The 25837-nt window shown below is 36.0% G+C and overlaps 1 protein-coding gene across 1 annotated transcript in view; it reads left to right on the top strand.

Annotated features, from left to right (window-relative positions):
* Nucleotides 1-24898, top strand: part of GMCL1 (germ cell-less 1, spermatogenesis associated) — a gene marked incomplete at its 3' end in the record, with an annotated part of 40840 nt that extends 15942 nt beyond the window's left edge. The window contains exons 9-14 of the mRNA XM_084234446.1: nucleotides 3987-4124; nucleotides 12437-12506; nucleotides 15452-15527; nucleotides 20398-20543; nucleotides 23011-23098; nucleotides 24770-24898. Coding sequence (XP_084090572.1) covers nucleotides 3987-4124; nucleotides 12437-12506; nucleotides 15452-15527; nucleotides 20398-20543; nucleotides 23011-23098; nucleotides 24770-24898 — 647 coding nt within the window. The remainder of the gene's footprint in view (nucleotides 1-3986; nucleotides 4125-12436; nucleotides 12507-15451; nucleotides 15528-20397; nucleotides 20544-23010; nucleotides 23099-24769) is intronic.
* Nucleotides 24899-25837: the final 939 nt, after the last annotated feature.

Genomic DNA, 25837 nt, shown 5'->3' with positions numbered 1-25837 from the left:
TTATTAACTGAGTTATTACTGCTTGACCTGACACCGTATTTAGATCCCCCACACTATTGTTTTTTGAAATCACCAATAAATCTTCACAGTTGCATTTATATTTTATTTGACTACATTGAATTGTCCCTAACAAATTAAACCCTGTCTATCAGGCAACACTTCTTAACATGGGAGATCTATGGACGAGCTTCAGTATGTCACTTATACCCAAAAGTGGGTGCTGAGTTTTATATATATGTGTGTATGTTGCATGTATTTTTAGGGAGGAGAGATTCTGTTACCTTCCACCAGATTCCCAGAGGAGACTGATCTAAAATGTGTTAAGATCAGGGCCTCCCCTGGTGGCTCACTGGTTGAGCACTGGGCTGCGAAGCTGCCCACAGCCTCTGCAGCGCCGGTTGGATCCCCAGCCATGGGCGAGGGTCCCACATGGCACGCAGACCTCACCTGCCATGCCCACTGCTCTCCTCAGCAGTGTATTTCGGTCCTTCTGCCTGTTCTGCTCCCCGCTCTGGCTCTGGTGAATTCTCTCACCCTCCCGCGCTTCTGACTGCACCCAATGCTTGCATAAATAAATAAATAAAATTAAAAAAAAAATAAAATGTGTTAAGATCAAGTGCCATAAGGTCTTATTTGGACAGAGATGAACTAAAGTATTGATACTTTTTGCTTTGCTAAAACAGATACAGAAAAAAAAATAATGACTTTATATTCCAAGAAGTTGATAAATTATAATCCTTAGTTCATGATTTTCTTAGTTCACATCATTTTTTGTCTATGTATGGCCACCTTTTTTATTTTTAATAATATATTGAACCTCCACAAAATAATCCTCAAGTACTAGAGCATTAATAACTTAGCCTACTCATATACTTCTCTCCTGTTGTTCCTCTCTGACTTTCTCCAACCATTATCTTCAATTTAGTGTTCATTATCTCCGTGATTTAAAAAAAGACAAGTTACAACATTATGTATGTTTGTGTTAACATGGATAAAAAAGTGGTTTGCTGGTAAACCACCTTTATCTAAGAACAATCTTGATTTGTGGCATTTCAAAAATTTCTATGATATAAATTCTCCCAACATGGCTGATTTTAAAATAACCACAGGACATTACTGAATGCAGGTTGGGGAGAAATGCATACCATCAACTCCATTGAGCAAGTATGACCCAGCTCCAGCGTACCACTGGACAATATATCATCTTATTTTAGTTAATACTGAACTATTTTATATTGTGGTTTTTTATTATGATTTCCTTAAAAACTAAAGAGATTGAACAGCTCTAAATGTGTTTGTTGGCCATATATTTCCTTTTCTGTGAAATGTCTGTTCTAACTTAATACTGTATTTGTCTTAATGACTTATGGACATTCTTGATACATTCTTGATAACCAATCTTTGTCATAAATGTTATGTGTTGCACTTTCAGTTACTTTCCTAAAGGTGTCTTTTGATGAGAAGTTTATAGTTTTAAAATTTAGTACTTTTTGTGCCCTGCTTAAATGGATTTTTGTAGATATAGTGAGATTTCCTAACTTAAATCCAGATAGATTATTTTTCTATCAAGCTCATGAACCAAAATATGTAAAGAACCATACCAATAAACTTTAACTTGATTTAAAATATAGTAAGTTTAAATTACACTTTACAAAGTTATATAGACATTTAAATGACCAACAGATTAATTAAAAAAAAACATATAGTTTGGTGCTACATTTGGCGATTAAAGAGGGCTTAGAGAAGTAGAGGAGAGAAATTAAATTTAAAAAATAGTGGGGGAGAGAGAGAAAAACTGAAAGAAATGAGGAGTTTGGAGAAACTATAAAAATAAAAAAGGGCTCAATAGAAACAGTGGACGTTAAATAAATTTTCACATAAACTTATGCTCATTTAAACTCCAGATGGATTAATCACAGCAATCTATCAGGAGAGAAATTCTGTAGCCCAGGTTGCAGAAATTGAATTGGAAAGCTGCAGCTCACTTCTGGTTTTCCCTTTCTAGCCTCACCATCCCAGCCTAAATAATGTAAAAGTATATAGTTTAAGATAAATTTTCAGGGAGACATTTATTCCACAAAACAAAATATAAATCTAATGCTCAGTTTTCCTACAAGAAAAGTAAAAGTTCATTTTAATTAGTTTTATAAAAATTTATAAAAATGATGAATACTTAGGAAATAGGAGAGAAAAAAATAACTCAGGGTCTCCTCACCCATTATATTTAACTATTTTTCTCAGGTTTTCCTAATTGACTTTCCAGTATATGTAAGTCAGGATTACAAGAAACAATAGATATTTAGAAATTTTCTACACAGACATAGGAATTAGTTTTGAATTTGGTGCAATTTTGACCAGCTACAATCTTTAAAGCATACTTCTTTAACTCCTTGAATTCTTTATATATTTTTTTTTAAGATTTATTTATTATACACGCACCGGGTACAGTCAGAAGCACGGGAGGGTGAGCGAATTCACCAGAGCCAGAGCGGGGAGCAGAACAGGCAGACTGACAAAATACACTGCTGACGGGAGCAGCAGGCGTAGCAGGAGAGGTCTGCGCGCCATGTGGAACCTCACCCATGGCAGGGAATCAAACCGGCGCTCAACCACTGCACCACCAGGGGAGGCCCACTCCTTGAATTCTTTAAAAAAAAGTAAATGAGTCAATCTTTCCTCTGTCTTTAAAGAAATGGCTTCATGAGATAATTTCTAGGTTTCTAGAAGAAAATCTAGCATTAGATTTTTATAGCTTATTTGTGTGATGGAGCATCTCTAAGACCATAATGGTATTGCTGGTATACATCACAAAAATGGCACATTTAATTCAACACATGAGGTAGAACTAATGCTAGTTATTATAAAAATAAAAAAGACATAAATCCACTGTTAGATGCCTGTTACACAATAAGTGAAGTTAATTATTAGTTTTTTTTAATGTGTCTACTACTTGTTTGTTTTCTTTGATTCTAGGTAGGCACCAAAAGAATATAAAAAATATGTGAGATAAAAATTTGAAAATTGTGAAAATTATTTTCATTAGCTTAGCTGTCATTTTGCAGTTTTCAGGAAACAAATTCTGTTAGTGGACGACGACTCCTTTTTGATTCACAGAAAACCTGTTTTCCTTGCGAAGTGTGATTTAAGGCATAATAGTCAATAATAGCAACTCTCAACTTTTTTCCCTATTCTCTATAGTAACGGCTTAGTAAGTACACTCCCATAGGTAGACCTTCTTCAATAGAAAATAAGCTAGGAATATCTACAAGACCCTCTTTAATAGCATTAACTCTAGGCCTTTCCGTCCCACTCCTGAAGGCACATTAGAATGCAACTGAAAGTAGCTATTTTTAGAAATTACCTTAAAATCTCACTAAAAGACAAAAATTCATATTCTTCATAAACTTGAATTCCTTTAATAATAAATATTACCCAGGTATCGCAAATCTATGACTATAATGTCTTTGTATCTTATTTTGTATTTTAATAGATAATTACTTAGTGTTCATTACATGTAGCTAAAACATAAATTAGAAGAATCCCAAGAAATGTTCATGCCCTTTGTATTTTTGTAAGGACCCTTGAGGAAAGCATATGGGCTCTAGAGTTTTGCTGGAGTGTTCAGTCCTTGGACGAAGGAATACCCGTAACTCTACCTGCAATTCTTTAGCCTTCCTTTCCCATCTTGCTACACTGTAAGCTCCTAATCCCAGAAAGGTATATGGCTGAATTCCCAACCCACAGGTGTATTTAGGAACAAAGTTAATTTCCTGGGGGATATTTTTCTAAATCATCCCAAGTTTTTATCCACACACCTGAGGTATATAAAATCCTTGGAAACTTTGAAACTAGCTAAGTTATATCCTAATGGGGGTGTATATGTGTGTGTGTCTGTCTGTCTGTCCATGCACATGAAAACATTTAAGAATAAAATAAATTAGCAGATTCAAAAAAAATGACTAATTTAAATTTTTAATTTTTAATAGATTTTGAAGGTGTGACCTTTCTTGAAACTGAGCAAGGAAAACCGTTTATGTCAGTATTCAGACACTTAAGGTTACAGTATATTATCAGTGATTTGGCCTCTGCAAGGATTATTGAACAAGATTCTCTAGTTCCTTCAGGTAAGAGAACATGGTTAAATTATGATATTAAGTTGTACGTCTTTCATTATAATAGTAATTGATACATATATATCATAGAAAAGAATAATGAAGAAAATAGAAGTTATCCTTAATCCCAATAAGATATACATATTTTATTTTTTTATTTTTTTTAAAGATTTATTATTTTTTTTAAACATTTATTCATTGATTGATTGATACATACATATAAGCACTGGGTACAGTCAGAAGCGCGGGAGGGCGAGAGAATTCACCAGAGCCAGAGCGGGGAGCAGAGCAGGCAGAAGGACCGAAATACACTGCTGAGGGGAGCAGCGGGCGGCAGGAGAGGTCTGCGCGCCATGTGGGACCCTCCTCCGGTGGCCAGGGAGCAGCCGGGAATCGAACCGGTGCTGCAGAGGCTGAGGGCAGCTTCGCAACCCAGCGCTCAACCGCTGCGCCACTGGGGAGGCCCAAAGGTTTATTTATTTTATACAAGATCTGGGGTACAGGCCAGATGCGCGGGAGGGTTGAGAGGATTCACCGGAGACAGAGCGGGGAACAGACCAGGCAGACGGACGAAATACACTGCTGAGGGGAGCAGCGGGCGAGACAGGGGAGGTCTGCTGCGCCATGTGGGATTCTCGCCGGCCGGCGGGATCGAACCCACGCTGCAGAGGCTGCAGACAGCTTCACAGTGCGGCACTCGACCGCCTGCGCCGCCAGGGAGGCCCCTAGATATAAATATTTTATACCATTGCTAGTACCTGGTGTATATAGCACATACTAAAACTATTATAGAACTGTTACACTATCAGAAATATCATCTTCACAGAAACCCTTACCCTTTCATTGGTGTAATAATAGATGCCAACACCAATTACATATTCTAATCATACTTCCTTTTAAGGTGCTTTAGAAATGGATTTTGAAGTAGGTTAAAAAAAGTTATTTCTAAAGTAGTTTAGGTGTGTCTGTGATGCAAGTCGACAAGCTTTATATTTTTGGAATACAAGATGGTACAAGTATTTCTAGTCTGAGATATTTATTCAGTATAAGATTGGAAAGAATTTAGAGTCTTATGTTTCTGACCAGATTTCAGCCTTTTTTCTTCTGACTTAAAGTTGCAGCATAGGACTTTTTTCTCTTTTTCCTTCCCCCACATTCACTTTAGAATGCTGCATCTTATACATCTAAATGGATATATAGGTTTTCCTACATATCCAAATAAAAGTTACAGTTATATAAGCACAATATAAATTAATATTACATCCCATGCTGTTAGGGAGGGGCAAAAGGTGACCACATAGCTTATTGTTATCAAGGCAGATTGGTATATGCTGTCAATAGCAGTATATCCTGGATTTGAAACAAAAATAAATTTACTTTGCTAAAATTCATTTCTCCTTTTTCAGAAATACTTCCAAACATGTTAAGATTATTCAAAGTTTTATATTCAGCAATCTGGGGAGTTTTCTTACATCTGCTTTGATCATCTTTAGATCAAGAATCTTAGAAATGTATTCCAAGTTAAATTAGGACTTTGTATAGAAGCATTGCATTTTAGGATTCAGCTGTGTCAGTCACAGTTAAACTCCATTATTCAGTGGAATTTGATTTATCATAGGCCAGGTCATTAAATCTGTTTTATTCCATACTCTCATTGTCATATGTCCCTCTCTCCTTGATAACTCTTACATCTTAGTGCTATTTCTCCGAAAACCTTTCTATTGAGTGCTCTGAAACCAATCTCTCATATCTTCCTTCTGTTTCCTCCATTTATTTAGCTCCTCAGAAGATACTCTCTTCCCTCTGTAGAGGACATTGTCTTTTAAGACACTCTACCAATATGCAGCTAAGAAGCCAGATAGTTGTGGGCCTAGCTCTCAATACCCTTTCCAAACTATTAGTGCATATGATTTGAACTCACCCTCTGGCCTTTTTTTCATGATCCTCAGATCATTCCTCCACATTCATTTAATACTTGGACACCTGGTTTACCATCTGTCTCTCCACCTCTGTCCAGTCACATAATATATTGACATGATTAATATATTAATTTATATTGTGATTTAAGTACAATATAAATTAACATTACATCCCATGCTGTTAGGGAGGGGCAATACCTTAGCTTTAATACCCTAGCTTTCTAGGGTAATTAGGGTAATACCCTTTCTAGGGTAATACCCTAGAAATACCCTAGCTTTCTAGTAATTTGACCTCAACTCTAGTTACATTTGTTTGCTAAACATTAGGCATTTGCCATCCATGGAAACACCATGAACCTTGTAATCCAGAAGTTTTCAGGATCAGAAATCCAGTCATTTTCAGGCTACTCATAACCTTCTAGGTATTCATCATCTCATTACTTTTTACATTGTTATTTGATTTCAAATCCATTTAAGTCCTCCATTTTCTGCCAGTCTTTCAAACCACTCTTGCCTTTTTTGGGCCTGCATTTCATAATAGATTATATAAGCCATTCTCTTACCCCTTCAACTCTGTCTTTTTATGTGGCAAAATCCTAAAACTAAATTAAATTCTTTTTTGCTATACCTTCTGCTCTGTGATCAGTACTGCAGTGAAGTATCCTACAACTCTGTTTTGGTGCCACTGCACATTCACATTTCAATGCTAAGCCTGGATCTTGGGACTCTGTACTATTTAAGTTTGGTCATTCCTCTTTTTCACTCACTTAAGTAATTATGACAAACCTCTGCCATTCTGTTCCAGTTTCCTATCCAATCATCTCACTGTCAATACAGGAATTATTCTTTTTTTTTTTATATAAATCCGAGGTAACCAGGGAAAAATTTATTCCATTTCCTAATCTGCCTCTCCTGTCCCAGAGGTTAAGGTGGTCTCTTTGCCTGTTCAAACCAACCTTCTACTGTGTTCTTCATCTTGTCACTTTGTTCTGGAATTTTCTTTTATCATTTCAGCTGTATCTTCAGCCTTTTCCCCACCTAGTCTCCCTCAGCCTATTAATATGGTCAAATTCTTTTATTAAAAAGAGATTTTTTTTAAACCCCCACAGCAACTATTTTCTCCCCTGTAAAGCACTTTCTTCAGAGTAGTCTACAGATACCTTCTCTTTAGCTTTTCACCATTTCTCACATTGTCTTTGCTCACACTACTTTACTGAAATTTGAGTAAAATTTTGGATTGCCCTATTTGTAAAATCTAGTGGCCTTGTTTTCATCTTATTTTAACTGTGCTACTTTAGTGTAGAAATACTCTTCTCATTCTTTTCTTCTCTCTCTCTGATTGATCCTTCTCTATTTATTTTATACATTGCTCTTACTCTGCCCACATCTTAACTTCCTGAAAGTGCCCTTGACACATTGATCTTTTCATTCTGTGTGGTGTTCCAGAGTGATTGCTTTCATACACATGATTTATTAAGATTCCAGCTTGACCTTTTCCCTGAGTTTCATTCTTGAATATTCATCTAATGACTAGTTCAGTTCATCTGTTCAAAATGGTACTTAATTTTCCCCTGCAGCTGTATTGCCATCCCACCTTTTTTCTTTCTCTGATCCCTGTATCAGGCATCAACATCATTAGTAAAAAAGGCAAAACACTAAAAGTGATCCTTACACTGCTTCTAAACTCTTCTTTCAATGTCCATTCACCAAGTTTTATAGATTTTCCAAAGATAATTCTCAAAAATCATCTCCTTCTCTTACCTACTACCACTCCCTTATTTAAGACTTTTTCTTCTCTTACTCATGACTCTAGTGAAGAATGTATCTGTGTCCTTGTTGGACTATGAGCTATGTTTTCATCTGTTTTACCTATAGTCCATAACATAGTACATAACAAGTAGTAGGCACTCAGTTTGAGTGAACTAAAATTGTTTTCTAAAGCATATTAACTGGGCCTCCCCTGGTGGCGCAGCGGTTGAGCACTGGGCTGCAAAGCTGCCTGCAGCCTCTGCAGCGCCAGTTCGATCCCCGGCTGCCGGCGAGGGTCCCACATGGCGCGCAGACCTCTCCTGCCATGCCCGCTGCTCCCCTCAGCAGTGTATTTCATCACTCTGCCTGTTCTGCTCCCCACTCTGGCTCTGGTGAATTCTCTCATCCTCCCGCGCTTCTGACTGTACCCCAGTGCTTGTATAAATAAATAAACAAATAAATAAATAATAAATCTTTTTTTAAAAAAAAATAAATAAATAAAGCATATTAACTTACATATGGCCTAATAGTACATTTACTTTACCAAATAAGTTTGAGTTCTTGTTCCTAATACAATAACTTTCAAAGTGAGGGGAAAAGTATCTCAATATATGTAGAATCTTCAGTGTCCCAGGATGTATGCCAAATTGTGCATTTAATGTCTATTATATAATAAAATCTTTGATGTTTATCAAGGCAATTGCTTCCATTTCTAGATAACATGTAACTATTCTATCAAGTAGTGAGAAGCAGAGCTCAAGTACAATCCCAAGTCTTTCTTGTTGCCCATATTGTTTTCACTAAACCTGACTGATTACTTAAAAGTATTATATGTTTGATATCTTCAAGTTTGTTTAGGGAATTTTAAAAACATGAACAATAACTTTGAATCACTAATCTTTTGAGCATACTTAATTGGTATTTGATAACAAATTAATATATTGTCCCTTATTTTGCATTACGGGCAAAAAATGGATATTCTTACAACTTTTTTTAAATCAGGTATTACTGTTGGAATGATGAAATATCTAATATTTCTGTAAGTTGAAGTGAGATAATTTTAAAGGAGTATGAGTTTTATGAAAGTAAGTCACTTAAAATAAAAAGGTATGTAGTGCATGTAATTTTATTTAGAAAATAGCTTTGAATTACTCAGTGCAGAAAATTTGTTGTCTTTTGGAACTAGATTTTTAGATTATTATACCTGAGTACCTTTGAGCCAAACTTCTGTATAATTTTATATTAATTTAGATTTTTAAGTTATTATACCTGAGTACCTTTGAGCCAAACTTCTCTATAATTTTATATTAATTTATACATAGGGTCTTTTCTTATTCATCCATATAAGAATTTTTTTATTATATAAGCTTTCTGTCCTTCATCTTCATGACCTACCTTTGACTTAGGTGTTTAATATACAGTTAACCTTTTAAGCTGTCTTTACATGTAAGCTTTGCTTGTTGTAAATAAGTTTTTGTGTGTGTACCTGATAATACAGTTTTCTTTCACTTAATACTAGGCAAGCCAAAAAATACCATTTTTTTAATTTGTAAATATAAAACATTAAATTTTCAAGCAGTACATTTTTTTAAAGATATATATATATATATATATATATATATATATATATACAAGCACTGGGTACAGTCAGAAGCGCGGGAGGGTGAGAGAATTCACCAGAGCCAGAGCGGGGAGCAGAGCAGGCAGAAGGACCGAAGTACACTGCTGAGGGGAGCAGCAGGCATCAGGAGAGGTCTGCGCACCATGTGGGACCCGCCTCCGGTGGCCAGGGAGCAGCCGGGGATCGAACCGGCGCTGCAAAGGCTGCGGGCAGCTTCACAACCCAGCGCTCTACCGCTGCGCCACCAGGGAGGCCCTCAAGCAGTACATTTTTGAAGGCTCCCTTCCTCGTACCCTTTCTGTAAGATTAAAAAAAAATAATCTAAATATATTCATTCTAACTTAGAAAGTTTATTTGTATTAGAAAGACACTATGTTTATATTCAAAACTGCTGTAGACTAGACCTGTAGCTGCTAATTCATGGCTCTGTCAGACTACCTTTATATGTGCCCATTTTGAATTTTTATTTTGGACTTTGATCAACTTTAAAATAAGTACTTAAGGGCCTCCCTAGTGGCGCAGGCAGTTGAGCACAGCGCTGTGAAGCTGTCCGCAGCCTCTGCAGTGCCAGTTCAATCCCCACCAGCCTCGGAGCAAACCTCTCTTATCTCGCCCGCTACTCCCCTCAGCAGTGTACTTTGGTCAATCTGCCTGTTCTGTTCCCCACTCTGTCTCTGGTGAATCTTCTCACCCTCCTGCGCTTCTGGCCTGTACCCTGGCTCTTGTATAAAAAATAATAATAATTTTTCAAAAATAAAAAGTACTTAAACTTATTCTCACTATGTGGAATTTTCTTGAAAGGTACCTTTTCAAAATCTTTACACTAAACACTAACATTGCCAAAAAGGATTCTGCAAACTCTGCTTAATGTACCTGCCTTTTGGCGTTCTGATGGTATATAGTCATATTAAAAATTCTCTTTAAAGGAACCCGCTTCACTTTTTTCCTTTCATTACATGTTTTTCAAATTTATTTTAGCAGAGATTCTTTTTGTTCCCTTGTATTAGATGCCAACATTTCATTTGAATTATATTACTTATTTTGGGCATGCTGCTACTGAATGAACTATCTGTGACCAGAAAGATTTCTAGCTTGACATTAAAGTTACTAGAACTTAAATTTTAAAGCGTTTTCATGGGCTGCATCTTACACGATATTCAGGAATTTCATGTGTGTTTCCATTTCATTCCATTTTAATTTATACAATAGCTGGGGTACAGGCCAGAGGCACTGGAGGTGAGAGGATTCACCAGAGACAGAGCAGGGAGCAGAACAGGCAGACATACTGAAAGCACTGCTGAGGGCAGCAGCTGGCGAGACAGGAGAGGTCTGCCATGCCATGTGGGAATCTGCCTGGCTGGCTGGGAATCGAACCCTGCTGCAGAGGCTGTGGACAGCTTCACAGCACTGCTCTCAACCCACTGCACCACCAAGGAGACCCCTTCTTCCAATTTTAAATGAACCATGAAAAACCATAGTCTGTGACTAGATCAATGAATTTCAAATTGCAGATATAACCATTAGTGAGTTTAGAAATATTTTAATGAGAACAGATCCATTTTTTTGTTTGTTTTTAATAAAATACAGGACAGAATTTTAAAATCCAAGTGCATTGCAAATAAAGCTATGTATGTATGTATGTATACTGAATCATATAAACTTTTGTTAAAGTCTTTACCTACTGAAGCCAAATTGTCTGTGGCCTTGCCATTTCTGTTATTTCTCATAACAGCAAGAATTTTATTTTGGAAAAAAAAAAAGACATATCCAAATAGTTTTCCAGAAAGGTATTAATAAATCAGTGAAATCATCTAGATACTTTATTAAGACTTACAGAGTGAGGCCTGCCAGGTGGCGCAAGGGTTAAAACGCAACCTATGTAGCTATCCGCAGCCATTGCAGCATGAGTTTGATCCCCAGCCAGGGAGCTACCCACATGGTGCAGCAGACCTCTCCTGACTTGCCCACTGCTCCCCTCAGCAGTGTATTTCAGTCTATCTGCCTGTTCTGTTCCTCACTCTGTCTCTGGTGACTTCTCTCGCTGCCCCGCCTCCCCCGCATACCTCTGGCCTGTACCCCAGTTCTTGTATGCATAAATAAATCTTTAAAAAAAAAAAAAGAATTAGAGTGAAAATCTAGACTTATATCACACTATGGGTTTCCCCTTTCCTTTAGATAGAGATTGAGAAATCATTTAATTTTAAAATATAGAAAATTTAACCTTTAGGTAGGGACTAAATAAGAGCAGAAAAATAAATATGGCTCTAAGCCAGTTCTACTTATATTTTTAATAAATCTGTTTTAATATAAAATACTGAAAATTTCAGTTTTTATAGATTTGTGGGAGAAACAACATATAGTCATTATTTAAGGAAAATATAATTTTTGTTCCATTTAGACTAAATTAAAATCTTTTAGTAATAGTGATCTAAATTTAATATGCCAAAATTACTTCTTGAATGTATGATTCACCCTATTTAGAATTTTCCACTAATTGTCATTTTTAGATAATTCAATACAGGGACAATCCATTATTCGATTTTCTGTTAAAAACTTCTGTAGAAATTGAAATACTGGGCCTCCCCGGGGGCACAGAGGGTTGTGAAGTTGTCTGCAGCCTCTGCAGTGCTGGTTCAATTCCTGGCCGGCCAGGGAGATTCCCACATGGCATGGCAGACCTCTCCTGCCGCCCTCTGCTCCCCTCAGCAGTGTATTTCCGTCCTTCTGCCGATTTTGCTCCCTGCTCTGTCTCTGGTAAATTCTCTCAACCTCCCATGCCTCTGGCTTGTACCCCAGCACTTGTATAAATAAATCTTTAAGAAAAAAAAAAAAAAGAAGAAGTTGAAAATACTGCTTTAGGTATAAACAAAACAAGATGTTCACTCCATTACAGCCTATTTGTAAAATATAAATTACCAACTTTATTTGTTGCTTTTTCAAATGAATTTAGAAATGGTCATAATCTTACCTAAATATTTTTTGCTCCTCCATAGTTCTTATTCTTATATATATATATATATATATTTACATTTTAGAATGGTTATCTTCTGTATATAAACAGCAGTGGCTTGCTATGCTTCGGGCAGAACAAGACAGTGAGGTGGGGTAAGTATATTATACCATCCTTCAATAAAAAACTTATTTGCTTTGAATTTTTTTAATGTATTCATTAGATTAAAAAGTCAAGAGCTATTGAAGGTAGAGAAATCATAGTAAACTTCTATTTCTATAACATCAGTCTGATCTTTCTGGTCAGTTAGATAGTATAATGACATGTTTGATTGTCATTTGCTATGTTGAATCATTCATATACTTTGTTTCATTTAAATTATTTTCTTTCAAGATATTAGAATATTACTTGAAGAATGCTTTCATAAAGCATGATTATCATATTTACATGTAGGTAGAGCTAATTTTTTTGTTTATGGTAGTCTTATTAATGTAAAGTTTTTGGAGATCTCTGAGTCTAAAATGAATTAACATTTGGTTACAAATGCCTTCCCCAGAAGCACTTGACCCCTACAAAATATTTTTGTACTTACTTTAAGGAAAAATATATCGTGCTTTGCAATTCACAGATACTAGTACTTCCACATTTGTTATCTGATGTTTAACTGTCTCCTTAGAATATACAATGTAATGAAATAATCTATCTGTGAGTATGTAGTGTAGGCCTTAAGTTCATTTTTTTGCCCTTGATCACTCTTAATCCATTTTTGTACTCCAAAGAAATTTCTAAAATAATGGCCTATTTATGTGCGTGTATGAAAGTGCAATATAAATTCATGATAATAATTATGAGGTTTTTACCTAGGGTTCATTTTTGTATTTTATATCCCATCTTTTTCCAAATATATTCACAGCATACTTATTCAGCATACAGTAAGATTGTTGAAACAGGAATAATAAAGCAGAAACCAAAAAATGAGGGTTGACTATTTGATAGAATTCAGATTTGAAGCATTTTCTATGTACATTATTTTGTAAATCATCTTTTATATATTTTTTTAATTTTGATAAATTTCTTCATAAATTTTTTCACCTGTATCATTACTGATTTTAAAATAGAGTCTCACCTAAGAGGCTGAATATGAGTGATTTTTTTACCCTTACAAATAATAGGATATTGCCCCTAGTGTAGAGTTCTTTTCCACAGACACTGAGCATTAGGACACTGTTGTCAGGCTACTAAAGTAAAGAAGACTATTCCCTGGAACATTAAGTCATAATCTAGTAGACTCCCTCCAGCATCCTTCTCTTCTAAACTCTTGTTCAGATGCTAGCAAGGATATCTTTCTAAAGCAGAAATATAATGGTGTTACTTCCACTCCTCAATGTTCAGGGACATTTGGTGATAGTTAGGGGTTATTGTTTTTTCTTATATGTGAGAGAGATATATGTGTGTTTGTGTGGAATTCCGATGTGAAAAAATAGATTCCAATATGGAAGAATAGAATTTGTCCATTTCTTCTAGATTATCCAGTTTATTAACATAAAGATGTTCATAGCAGTTTTTTCTGGTCCTCTGTATTTCTATGCAGATTGTTGTAATTTCTCCTCTTCTAATTCTATTTATTAGTTTTTTCCCTTTTTTCTTCTTTAGGCTAGCTATAGAGATTTGTCTGTATTATTTATCTTTTCAATGAACCAGCTGTGGTTTCACTGATTTTTTGAACTGACCTTTTGATTTTTTTTTTCCTGTTTTAATATATATATGTGTGTGGTTTTTGGTAGTCTCAAGGTTTCCATGTATATTATTGTGGCATCTGCAAACAGTGATAGTTTTACTTATTCTTTCCCAGTTTGAATTTTTTTTATCTTTCTCTTGCCTAATTGCTCTAGCTGGGACTAATAATACTATGTTGAGTAGCAGTGGTTTAATATATTCTTTTTCTAGTTCCTTAAGGTATAAGGCTAGGTTATTTACTTGAGCTATTTCTTGTTTCTTGATGTAGGCTTATATTACTACATACTTTTGTGTCCCATTGGTTCTGGTAGCTTGTGTCTTTGTTCATCTCCAGTATTGTTAAATTTCACCTCTGATTTCCTTGGTAACCTAAAAGTTATTTGTAGCATGCTGTCTAGTCTCCCCATGTTTGAGATTTTTCCCTCTTTGTTCTTGTAGTTGATAGCTAGTTTGATATACCATTGTGATCAGAGAAGATACTTGATATACTTCAGTCTTCATAATTATATTGACACTTATTTTGTGACCCACCATGTCTATCCTGGAAAATATTCTATGTATACTCAGGTTTTTGGTGGTGAGGTGCCCTATAAATATCTGTTAAGCCCATGTGGTTTGATTCTTTATTTCAGGTGATTGTTTTCTTGTTGATGTTCTATCTAGTTGATCTGTCCATTGGTGAAAGTTGGTCAATAACAATCTCAAGGGGTGGACTCTCTTCTACGTATCCTCTGTGTCACCTGTGTTTGTCTCTGATGTCCAAGTGGTGTTCCAGTTTTGCCTCAAGCCATAGATCTCTTTTAACATAGTGTACCTCTAATTAACTGATAGATGATCCTCTTGGGAGCAAAACAAGGAAACTCATCTGTTGCTATCTCAGTACATTTTAAAGTATGGTACCAAGTAAAGATGAATTGATAAATTCTACAGCTGTTTTCTATTAAATAATGAGTTTGTATGATTACTACATAAAAAAGGCTTATATATGAAACACCTAATGGTAGGTGATAGCAAGTCTTAAATAATGGATTTTAATTTATTTTACTTAGTAAAGTAAGTGTATATTATTAGTGAGGAGAATTATTCGGACATTTTTCTCCATTCTTTTCTGGTTTGGCTGAGCTCTAATATATTAACAGAAGTCTGGACAATAAGTGAAACATTAAAGATTTAAATCTTTTCTAATTAGCAGAGGCAATGGACTAAATTTAATCAGTGCATTCTTATGTTTACCTTTAACACAAAAATTTAATTTTAAGTCTCGTAGCAAGTTTATCTGTTCTTTTTAACTCACAATTCTTTTTAAATTGCCAGTTGCCTGCTTTCTGTGAGATTTCATGTCTTATATATTACATATTTCTAGACCTCAAGAAATCAATAAAGAAGAACTAGAGGGAAATAGCATGAGGTGTGGTAGAAAGCTTTCCAAAGATGGTGAAGTAAGTATGGGTCATATTCTCTTCATATTATACTATTAAGGCAAGATACATGTTAAGTAACAAAGATGACACCTGTCATAGCTCAGAAGAGCTTTTTTAGTACAGTTTCTCTTGCATTACCTCCTGGACCAGGTTCCTGATACATGGTAGTAATAATTAATTATTTGGCCTTACATGATAACTTTGTGGATCCAGATAAGAAATAGAGAAGAGGATTCCTCAGAAATTAAGATAAGTGGGCATCCCTGGTGGCGCAGAGGGTTGAGCGCAGCACTGTGAGGCTGTCTGCAGCCTCTGCAGTACAGGTTTGATTCCCAGACTGCCAGGGAGAAACCCACATGGCGCAGCCGACCTCTCCTGCCTCGCCTGCTGCTCCCCTCAGCAGTGTCTTTGGTCCGTCTGCCTGTTATACTCCCCACTCTGTCTCTGGTGAATTCTCTCACCTTCCTGTGCCTCTGACTGTATCCCAGTTCTTGTATAAATAAATAAATCTTAAAAAAAAACTCTTAAAAAAAAAGAAATTAAGATAAGTAATATGTTATATAGGAACTGTTACACAGTATTAAAAGTGATTTTTTTCTATTTTACAATTACCATAAATCAAAGACATTCAAACTCTGCTACCCACATTAAGAATGCTTTTTCCAGGGCCTCCCGGGTGGCGCAAGGGGTTAAGCATCAACACTATAAAGCTGTCTAAAGCCTGCAGAGGCAGGAGGAGGGACAGGGATCAAAGGGAGGAGGGAGGGAGGAGCACAGGGGACTGAGGTGATGGTGCACAGGTGCACTGGTGAAGGAAACCCCATGGCGAACTACACCTGAGGGGAGAGGAAGCAAATATTGTTCAAAAGTGAACAATGATGTAAAAAAAAATTAATATTAAAAAATAAATAAAAAACAAGCAAAGCCATTGCAGCACGAGTTCAAAATCCGGCCAGGAAGGTGACCCACATGGTGCAGCAGACCTTTCCTGTCTCACCTATTGCTCCCCTCAGCAGTGTATTTCAGTCATTCTGCCTGTTCTGCTCCCTACTCTGTCTCTGGTGAGTCCTCTCCTCTGGCACCTGCCCCCCGCACCTCTGGCCAGCACCCCAGCTCTTGTATACATAAATAAATAAATCTTTTTTTAAAAAGATTTAAATGTGTTTTACTGGAAACACATTTACTACCTAATATAAATGTGTTTTAGTGGAAAAAAAGTATTATGAAATAATGCTTTTGCTGTGTCCAAAAATTGTGATTTCTATTTGATTTTTTTAAAAAGCTGATTGTGTCTGAGTTGAATTTATTTTACAACCCACAATGGGACATGAACTACTTTTTTTTTTAATGCATACAAGAACTGTAGGGAACAGAACAGGCATAACTACTGAAATACACTGCTGAGGGGATCAGCGGGCGAGACAGGAGAGGTCTGCTGCGCCATGTGGATTAGCTCCCTAGCTGGGGATGGAACTCAAGCCTCAGTGTCTGGCGATAGATGAATAGCACTGAGACTTAATCCCTGCACCACCAGGGAGGCCCAGGACATGAACTATTTTTTTAAAAATTCTATCCTAATTGTAATTTTCATCTTGAAAAAATATTCAACCTAATGTAGATTACCATTTTTCTCCACACTTTCCTCATTCTATTTTTAATTTTTAAGTTATTTTATGTTTTTATGGATAGTTGTGATAAATTTTCAGAGTATGAAAGAGTAGTAGATGTCTCTCTACTCCTTGTTGCTTCCTGATATTATTCCTCCCTAATCATTGAACCACAACTCTTTTGAAGCATATGCACTGACTGTAGCACTGACTACCACCACTGTGGCCATCATTCACTGGCTCACTGTCTTTATCACTGCTCTTGTTATCATGCTTGGTGATAGCAGGGTCTGCGGTCCCTGACCTTCCTTCCCCCAGTGATCTTGTGGTCTGCTTTACCTCAGGTACTCATTCCTGTGAACGTAGCCTTAATTTCTTGCATTACTGATACACTCCCTTCAGAAATTCCCATTTCAAGCATCCTATTTTCAGACTCCTATTATCTTTCTAGCAGTTACCTCTACCTGGATTCCAACAATTTTTTAACCCCCTGGGATGTACATTACATTGTTCTCACTACCTTCTCCCCATCACCTCATTACATTCCTACTTCTTTCTTTACTTATATTTTACGTCCCTTCTTAAAATTGGTCCTTGACTTAACTCTGTCAAACTTATCTGACTAAATCCCAGTCTTTTTAAATCCCAAATTTCCATTTACTCAGTGCTTGCTTCCAAATAGATGTGACTAAAGAAAAACATACTTCAGCAGGTTTCACTTGAATGTTTGTAACCACAAGCTTCAAATAAATCCTTAGTGCTTTGTGATGATCCTTTTTGCATCTCTCTAGTGAATTTGTCATTCCACTATTTGAGTAGATTTATTGTTCCACTATTTAAGTAATTCTCATACCTTGTTCTTAACTGATTGACTGAATTTGTCATTCCACTATTTGAGTGGATTTATTGTTCCACTATTTAAGTAATTCTCATACCTTGTTCTTAACTGATTGACTGAATTTGTCATTCCACTATTTGAGTGGATTTATTGTTCCACTATTTAAATAATTCTCATACCTTGTTCTTAACTGGTTGACTTTTCTCTTCATTGGGAAAATAAAAGCAATAGGGAGAAAATCTGTACATCCTCCTACCAACAGTTCTACCAATCAACCTACATCTGTTGTCTTCTATCATAGTCTGTTCCCTCCCCTTGTGATGATTCCATCTGTTTCACCTCTTCAAAAGCTTTGCACTACTAGCTGTTATCTCCCTCTCCTGCATCTTTAGTTTTTCTTTTCTACTGAATCATTCTCATTTGGCAAATAACATGCTGCAGCATCACCCATCTTAAACCATATCCTGACCCTGCACTCCCTTTAAGCAAAACTCACTGAAAAAAGTTGCCTGTATTTGTTGTCTATACTTCCTGTTTTCTGATCCTCTCTTGAACATTCCTTTGTCTCCAGTGATTTCTATATTGCCGAATCAAGGAGTTAGTTTTTAATTTTAGTTTTTTGTCTTGTAAAGCACTTGACAACATCACACATCTGTTCACTCCTTGGATATTTTCTCCATTTGACTTCAGAGACAGCAACTCTGCTTTCTTCCTATTTCATTAGCTGCTGCTTCTAACACTTTGCTAGATAATTCTCCTCTTTCTCCACAAATAATAGTGTGATTACATGTTCAGAACTTGGACAACTTCTCTATCTATGCTCACTCTTAAGTGATTTCATCTAGTCCTATGACTTTACACTGATGACTCTTTACTACAGATTCATATATGCAACTACTCTCTTGACATCTTTCTTAGAGTACTGATAACATCTCAAATGTAATAGTCCAAGCTAAGCTCTTTGATTTTCATCCCCAAACTTCCTCTTTTCCAAGTATTTTCGAACCTATAAATGTCCCCTCTGTTCATCCATTGCATAAGCTCCAAACTTTGTGTTTCTTCTTTCTTTCTTGCCACACCTGGCTTTCTAAATACAGTCTTAGCATGTCTACCATAACCACCCAAGTCTAAGGCACCATTATCACTTGCCTGGGCTTTTGTTGTAACCTCTTAACTGCCTTCCCTATTTTTATTCTTGCTCTTCTACATTCTATTTTTTACACAACAGTCAAAGTCATCTTTTTAAAATGCAAGTTAGAGCATGTCATTTCCTTCCCTAAAACTCTCCACTAGCCTCTGCTACATTTAGAAGAAATCCAAACTCTTCCTTACTGTGGACTATTCCACCCCATATTTTTTGGTCCCTAACTGATTCTCTGAGCTCTTCTTCAGAATCTGTCTCCCTCAGGTATTGTCCTAATTACATAGCCCTTCTTGCTGTTCCTAAAATATACCAAGCATGTTTTCATCTCCAGAACTTTATACTTGCTGTTCTCTGTCTAGGTCATACTCTCCCCAGATAGCTACCTAGTCTTCTTAGTTGACTCACCTAGCATGTCCTTAAAGAGACTTTCCTTGACTGTGTTTCTGAATCAGCAGACTCCCCAGTTGCTAGCTTCCCTTCTCTATCCTGTCATTCTTTCCTGGCATTCTACTGTGTTTTCTTCCATTGCATTCCAATTCATATATATTATTCGACTCTTCTCCTTTCACACAGACATAATATACATTCTACTAGTGCAGAAATGTCTTTACCTCTATTTCATCAATGCCTAGAGTAATGCCTGGTATATAATATGTGCTCAACAGGTAACTAACTGGTGAACTAGTGCTGTATTCAGAGTGTCAACCTGACACTTGAAACCCTAACTTTACTTTCCTGTACCACATAATGTCACCTAATAGCCTTTAATTGACTGTCAGGTGATAGATTAAACCAGTTGTGAACATCATGATGGGATTTAAAACAATTCAATTGTTTATCTGTTGACCAGTTACTTAAGGTATTTTAACAGTATTTTTAAAGTAAGGTAGATATTAATGGGTTCTTATTATATACATTAGACTCCTAATCCCCTGTCTCCTAAGCTATATATACTTAGAGTTGCAGTGAGAAGTCATATTACTTATGATAGAATTATAGTTGGAGAGATAATGAAGCCGATCATGAAGAAGATATTAGGAAAAAACCTTAAGGAATAATAATCATAAACACTGCTTTCCTGGTTTTGATGTATATTAATTTGTATGGTAAACCTTATATATATTTACAGATATTTTCTGTGTGGTAAGTGACAAGGGAAAGCACAAATGAAAAGTTGGGATTCATGAGAAAAATATTTGCAATGAGTCAGAGAAAAAGAAATAGGTATTTTGAGCTTTTTTACTTTTGAATTGCTAATGTAATAAACTAAAATAAGTCTTTCTCTTTTGTATTTCTTAGTACTGCTGGCGGTGGACAGGTTTTAACTTTGGCTTTGACCTGCTTGTAACGTACACCAATCGATACATCATTTTCAAACGCAATACACTGAATCAGCCATGTAGTGGATCTGTCAGTTTACAACCGCGAAGGAGCATTGCATTTAGGTAGAGAAATCCCTACCCCATTCTTCCTGACTCCAGGGGAAAAAACCTTACCTTGATAATTTACACCAAAAACAATAGAACTTTGGTAAGAGACTGTTATATATATGAAAGTACAAGGAAATGATAAGGCTCCACTTCTATGAAATGTATAATAATCAAAATCATAAAATCTGGAATGTCAGAGAAAAAGAACAGGCCAGGATATGAATGACCAGGTTGACACTGGGTGTGAAGCTGTTAACTTACTGCTATTCGTACCAAGTAAGAAGTTTAATATGTAGTGAACTATTTTCCAGGAAAACATTTCTGGTATTATTTTAAATTTTCTATAAGATTTGACCTATTGACTTTGACTGATAGTTGAGCTGGCCATCTTTTTCTGGGGAGGATACTAACAAATTGGAAAACAGCTTCATGAGCAAATTATTTAAAAGTCATATATTTATACTTATACCAAAATAAAAAAATAATTCAAAATGAATCAAAGCATAAGAGCTAAAACTATAACTCTGAGGAGAAAGCCTAGGTTAAAAACTTCATGACAATGGATATGGAAATGGCAAGGATTTTTCCAATATGAGACCAACACACAAGCAAGACTCTTATGCATCAAAATATTAGCAGAGTGGAAGGATAACTTAAAATGGGAAAAAATTATTTGCTACCATACAGATGATAAGGAGATAGTATCCAGAATATATAGGGAATTCCTGAAACTACAAGACTTTTTTTTTTTTTTTTTTGCATAGAAGAATGAGGGTGTAGGCCAGAGGTGTGGGGGTGAGGATTCACCAGAGACAGAGAGGGGAGCAAAACAGATTGATTTATCGAAATACACTGCTAAGGGGAGCAGCGGGTTAAGACAGGAGAGGTCTGCTGTGCCGTGTGGGTTAGCTCTCTGGCCAGGGATCGAACCCAGGTCGTAGTGATAGTGCTGAGTCTTAACCCAAAGGCCACCAGGGAGGTCCCCCAGAAAGACAACTTGATTAAAAAATGGAGAAAGGACTTAAACATTTCTCAAAAAAAGATAACACAAATGGCCAATAAGTAGATGTTCAGTGTCACTAATCATTAGGAAAATGCAAATCTAAACCACAGTGAGATATTACCTCACACCCATTTAGGGTGGCTATTATACAAAAAAACAAAAACTAACATATTATTTTGGACCTTTGGGCATTGCTGGTGGGAATGTAAAATGGTGCAGCATTTGGGGAAAATGGTATTGCATTTCCTCAAAAAACTAAATGGAATCACCATGTGATCAAGAAATTCCTCTTCTTAAGAAGGAATAAATTCTGACACATGCTACAACATGGATGAACCTTGAAGACATTATGCTAAGTGAAATAGGCCAGTAACGGGCCTCCCTGGTGGTGCAAGGGGTTAAGATGCAGCCACTGTAGTACAAGTCCCTGGCCAGGGAGCTACCCATATAGCGCAGCAGACCTCTCCTGACTCACCCGCTGCTCCCCTCAGTAGTGTATTTCAGTAAATCCGCCTGTTCTGCTCCCCGCTCTGTCTCTGGTGAATCCTCTCAACCCCCACCCCCACATCTCTGCTCTGTACCCCAGTTCTTGTATGCATAAATAAATAAATGGATGGATGGAAGGGAGGGAGGGAGAAAGGGATGGGAGAGAGAGAGAAAGGAGGGAAAGAAGAGAGGGAAAAGAGAAAAAGAGAGAGAGAGAGAGAGAGAGAGAGAGAAAAGATACAAGAAAAATGAAGACAGGCCTCCCCTGGTGGTGCAGCGGGTTGAGCACAGTGCTGTGAAGCTGTCCACAGACTCTGCAGCACTGGTTCGATTCCCGGCTGGGTGGGGAGAAACCCACATGGTGCGGCAGACCTCTCCTGTCTCACCCACTGCTCCCCTCAGCAATGTCTTCTGTCCGTCTGCATGTTCTGTTCCCTGCTCTATCTCTGGTGAATCCTCTCACCCTCCCGCACATCTGGCCTGTACTCCAGTTCTTGTATGCATAAATAAAAAAAGGAGAAGGGAGGGGAGGGAGCCAGTCACAAAAAGACATTATACTCTATGATTCTACTCTCTATAGAATAGACAGATTCATAGAGACAGAAAATAAGGTGGTGGTTGTTATGGGCTGGGGTAAGAAGAAATAGGGAGCACCAGGTACAGAGTTTCACTTGTAGCAGATAGAACAGTTCTGCAGATATGGATGATGGCAATAGCAGAACAGTGTGAATATATTTAATGCACATAATTATATACTTGAAAATAAAAATGGTAAATTTTGTGTTTTATAATGATAAAAATATCTTATTTTTATATCTTCATTATGTATAATATTGGCACAAGCTTATAAAACTGAATCAGTATAGTTGATAAACCAATGGAGAATATTAAAAGCTTATCAAGAATATAAAAGAAAAATATTAAAATGAGATAGTACTTATTTTAATTTGTGATTTAAAAATCATGTTTTTTATGTATTTTTTTTAATCCTAGATTACGTTTGGCTTCTTTCGATAGCAGTGGAAAATTAATATGTAGTAGAACTACTGGCTATCAAATACTTACACTTGAAAAGGATCAGGTATGGCAGATTACTTTTCTGTTAATTGTTTTTTAATAGTATTTATTTTTTGAATCCTCTTGAAATTTTTAAGAAGTGCTAACATTTAATTTAAAGATTGGTGTGAAAGTTCTGTAAAGATAAAGATGAAAGTAACAGTCACTTTTGCATAATTTACCCCACTCTGGACATGTAATTAAGATGAAAAAAAGAATACAATTTGATTTGAGGGACAGGGAAAAGCAGGTAATAGGAAATAATTATTTATCCTGAATATCATCTTTAAAAAGTTACAAATCTTAATTGCTTTACCCATTGTGTTCATAAGTACATTTATTTTTACATTAATAGCAAAATCCTTAGAGATAACCCAGTATGTGTCCACATCTCCTGAGTACTATAGCACAATAGGTTTATTAAATGACAGACATCTGTAATACTCCCAAATTTATCTCTAATGCCATTTGTTTCTTTTATATTACATGCACTTATAAGTTTCAGTGATGTATAAATGTCATGGTACGAAAGTAAACCATTTTTAGAAAATAAAATGAGAGCTATTAAAACATTGAGGAATTTTACTTCTATTAAAACTAAACCACCATTTCAAAGAGAGCAGTCTATATTAATAAACAGCCTATGGTCTCCATAGTTAGAAGTTAGGAATATAGAGATATTGTGCGTGTGTGACATTTGTATTCCCTACCTCCTTTGTCCAAATATATTTTGATGCTCCCCCAATACATAGGCAGAGTCTAGTTGTACCGAAGTCTGAGCCTAAGTTAATCACTCAAAAGGTTCCAGTTTTAGTTCCTCTTCATCACAGGAGCACATGCCACAGTAAAATTTAAAACTCTAGATGGATGTAAAGTGTTTAATAGTGTATTTTTCAAGATGTATAGAATACGGTAAAACTAATGCATATTACTGCAGAGAAGCTTTCCAAGTATTCAAAAAAGAGGAGTTCTTATTTCAGTGCTGCTGCTTTTAACTCTACAAGTACTTTTCCTGTTCACCAAATGCATCTGGTAAAAAGCCCCAAATGGGGATCTATAACATAAGTGAAGATTCAATTTGTGGTTCTCAGGTGTATTATCAATTCCTGTCTCTGGGATTTCAAGGCACTCTCTTGTGTATTGATATAACTGAACCTGAAATTGATTTTACAGGATATTTTACATTCAGGAGACAGTAGAGACAATGGGGAATTTTAGAGCAGGAACTAGGGTTGGTGCTGAATCCCCATCTGTTTCCTTATCACTTGCTGTACTTAAGGCCCTATCAGAAATTAAAAATCCTTGTATTTCTGGACTCTTTCTACTTATAAAATATGTAGATTCTTAATACAAATTTTTGCAATAATGAAAATAACTTACATTATTGAGTACTGCTTTTATAGCTGCCTTTGCTGAGCCATTCTTTGTACATTGTCTCAATTATTCCACAATGTAATTCTGCTAGGTAGATGCTCTTATTGTCCTCATTTTATAGTGAGGAAGCTGCACCTGACTTGTTCAAGGTCACACAGCTAATAGATGGGAATTTTGAGATTTGAGTGGTGACTCTCAGACTTCAGATTAAAGCTCTTACTCAGTATAGTCTCCTTCATTTCATTTTATTTAACAGTTTGGTTTTCTGTTCTAGTTTTTTTAATATTACTCTTGTCATTAAATCTATAAATCTGTTTTATAGGAACAAGTAGTGATGAACTTGGACAGCAGGCTTTTGATCTTCCCTTTGTATATCTGCTGTAACTTCCTGTATATATCACCAGAAAAAAGACCTGAAAATAATCGTCATCCAGAAAATCCAGAAAACTGAGGATCTCATCACTTGGAAACAATAGCACTTTGAAAACTCTTTTGGCCAGCTTTCACTTAATGGCCCTACTCATATTCACATTTAAGGTGACTAACAATGACAAAGGCCTTATGAACTGTATAAATAATACAGAAGACTATTGTTATCTTCATCATATTTCTATGCATATATGAAACAACATTTTAAAGCCAAGAAAATATCTGTCATACCATTTCTGTAACGAAGATGTCAACTCACGCTTTAATTTAGCATCAGTAGAAAATTGCTGTAGGTAAAATTTCACATTTTTTGCAGACAACTATAGATTTAATTTTTAGCTTAAACTTTGATCCTACCTAATGTTAATGAACCTCAGTTATCCATCTGTAAAATTCTTTTTATTTGGCTAAAAAAATGCTAAAGGAATAATTTGACCAGTTATATTCTTTAAAATGGATGTGTTTAAAAGCTGTCCTTTAACTTTTTCAACTTCTTTTTATGATTCCTCCCCTTATTCTGACATCTTCCCAATCTATACTTGTTTTTAATCATTAACTGCCTTAGGTTTGGAGACTGAGATAAGAAACATAAGCATTTTCATGTTATTTTGCTTTTAATTTAGCTTTCCCAGGATTTTAGCAAAAAAAAAAAAAAAAAAATCAGCCTCAAAACTTTCAGATGAACTTGAATGGAACAGAAAATCAATTTGATTCTGAGGATATTCTTTTGCCTTACATGTTTTTTCTTCGACATTCTGTACAACTTTATTATGAGGTTGTGGGTTATTTTTATACTATATAGTACACTTTAAACACTTTCATATTTCATATTCTCAGATCTTTAGAATTATTTTATGTTCAAATTTTAGTTGGGAAACCTATTTCCCACTTAAGCTCAGGACTTTATAACCTCTGAATTGAGTGCCTTTGCGTTACACATGCTTATAGAAATTTCATAGTA

Source organism: Talpa europaea (genome assembly GCF_964194135.1).
Source record: "Talpa europaea genome assembly, chromosome: 6".
Lineage (NCBI taxonomy): Eukaryota > Metazoa > Chordata > Mammalia > Eulipotyphla > Talpidae > Talpa > Talpa europaea.
This window is presented reverse-complemented; position numbering and strand designations above follow the sequence as displayed.